This window comes from Penaeus monodon, chromosome 13 (assembly GCF_015228065.2).
Source record: "Penaeus monodon isolate SGIC_2016 chromosome 13, NSTDA_Pmon_1, whole genome shotgun sequence".
Taxonomy (NCBI): Eukaryota; Metazoa; Arthropoda; class Malacostraca; order Decapoda; family Penaeidae; genus Penaeus; species Penaeus monodon.
The window spans coordinates 518,162-520,661 of record NC_051398.1 but is presented as its reverse complement, the minus strand read 5'-3'; the positions used below and the strand labels follow the sequence as shown (position 1 = coordinate 520,661).

At 38.6% G+C, this 2,500-nt stretch overlaps 1 protein-coding gene across 1 annotated transcript in view; it reads left to right on the top strand.

The window, feature by feature from the left end:
- The window catches only part of LOC119580453 (alpha-(1,3)-fucosyltransferase C-like), a 24,265-nt gene extending 22,389 nt beyond the window's left edge, over positions 1-1,876 (top strand). The window contains exon 9 of the mRNA XM_037928604.1: positions 1,748-1,876. Coding sequence (XP_037784532.1) covers positions 1,748-1,754 — 7 coding nt within the window. The 3' untranslated portion in view covers positions 1,755-1,876. The remainder of the gene's footprint in view (positions 1-1,747) is intronic.
- Positions 1,877-2,500: the final 624 nt, after the last annotated feature.

Sequence of the window (2,500 nt, the reverse complement as noted above, 5' to 3'; positions counted from 1 at the left end):
TATATATATATATATATATATATATATATATCATCATCATCATTTAACGGTAGGTTCATGTCTGAGCCGCCGTGGTCACAGCATGATACTCAATTGCAGTTTGTTTGTTTTTTTCACGTTGTGATGCTCTTGGAGTGAGTACGTGGTAGGGTCCCCAGTTCCTTTCCACGGAGAGTGCCGGTGTTACCTTTTTAGGTAACATTCTCTCTTTTTTTTTATCCGGGCTTGGGACCAGCACTGACTTGAGCTGGCTTGGCAGGCAATCGAGGTGAAGTTCCTTGCCCAAGGGAAACAACGCGGCGGTCGGTGACTCGAACCCTCGAACTCAGATTGCCGTCGTGACAGTCTTGAGTCCGACGCTCTAACCATTTGACCACCGCAGCCTTGACGATCATGTGCTTCCATGATTTTTCTTGGCAATTTAGAGCGGTGGTTTGCCATTGCCTTCCGCCCGGTGTTTTTTTATCGAGTCACCTTCTCTATTTACCCGGCACTGACTTGGGCTGACTTGGTCCCCCAGTGGCTAGGCAGGCAATCGAGGTGAAGTTCCTTGCTTAAGGGAAACAACGCGGCGGTCGGTGACTCGAACCCTCGAACTCAGATTGCCGTCGTGACAGTCTTGAGTCCGACGCTCTAACCATTCGGCCACCGCGGCCCCATATATATATATATATATATATATATATATATATATATATATATATATATATATATATATATATATATATATATATATATATATATATATGCCTATATGTAATTAATGTTTTTCCGTGGCTAATACGCAGTACTCGTCTGTAACACCACTTTTCAAAACTATTGATCTTTTTCTTGTCTATCTACTTCAGTACCCAACACTCAGAACCATATGATGCAATTGGGAAAACTAATGAGTTCAATAACCTCAGCTTTGTCCGTAAGGTAATGCTTCGGTCTTTCCAGATGTTATTGAGAGCAACTGTGGCGTTTTTGGCAATGGTAATTCTTCTTTTTGTATCCGGTGAAATTCAAAATTCTCTAGAGCACCTCTCATAATTGTTTCAGAATATATGTTGACTTCGAACCATTCTGTTAACCCATAAGTAGTTCTTACAGTTGCTTGTTGTTGGTCATATATAGCTTTTATTAGTTGGATGATGTGTTTTGGAAACTTCATATCATTCATGTTAGTCCAGAGGATATCGTGATCAACAGTATCAAAAGCTTTCAAGTAATCGATGAAACACAGGTATAGGTCTTTCTGATGTTCTCTGTTTTTCTCTATGATCAATTTCAGATTTAGAATCTGGTTTCTGGTACCATTTCCAGGGCGAAAACCTGCTTGTTCGTCTGCAATTTCTTCTCTTAACTTCAACTTCATTCTTTCAGCAATAAACACACACAATATACATATATAAATAATATATTTCGAGGGTTCGAGTCACCGGCCGGCGCGTTGTTCCCTTGGGCAAGGAACCTCACCTCGATTGCCTACCTAGCCACTGGGTGGCCAAGCCAGCCCAAGTCAGTGCCGGTCCCAGACCCGGGTAAATAGAGATGGTGACTCGATAAAAACACCGGGCGGAAGGCAACGGCAAACCACCGCTCTAAATTGCCAAGAAAATCATGGAAATCCATGATCGCCAACGTCCTTGTGGGACAGGGCACTTGAAAAAGAAAAAAAAATGTATGTATATATGTACGTGCGTAGTGTGTATATATATCTTACCTTTAACTCAATGTTTCCTTTTTGTTGAATCAATTGCAGGAGCTAACTGTGGACACGGAAGAAGCAAAAAGAGAAAGAAGAAGCAGAAATAAAAGGAAGTGAGAAGAAGAAGCAGAAGCAGCAGCAGCAGCAGCAGCAGAAGAAGAAGAAGAAGAAGAAGAAGAAGAAGAAGAAGAAGAAGAAGAAGAAGAAGAAGAAGAAGAAAAAGAAGAAAAAAGAAGAAAAGAAGAAAAAGAAGAAAAAGAGAAAAAGAAGAAAAAGAAGAAAAAGAAGAAAAAGAAAAGAAAAAGAAGAAATATCACGACGTAAACGGAAGAAAGAAAAAAAATTGCAGACCAAAATAAACAAATCAGTAAATAAGAATTAAATGAAATGAAAAGCAGAAGAAGAAGAAGAAGAAGAAAAAAAAATATATATAAAAACTAATCTCCTTTTTCTCTATCACCCCCCCCCCTTTTTTTACAGAAAAAAACGAACATTGTATGTTCTTTCTATGTTCTTCTTGGCCTCAAATGTAAATATATTGCAACATTTTTGACAATACACCTTATAAGAATTAAAAAATATATATAACATAACATAAAGAAATTAATCATGTTGCAAAAAATCTATAAATATGATGAAAATAGAAATGAAGTCTTTCTAGCATGTTAAAAGGAGAGGAAGGGTACCCTAATGTTACAATATAGTGACATAACACACACACACACACACACACACACACACACACACACACACACACACACACACACACACACACACACACACACACACACCATCATCAATAACGGT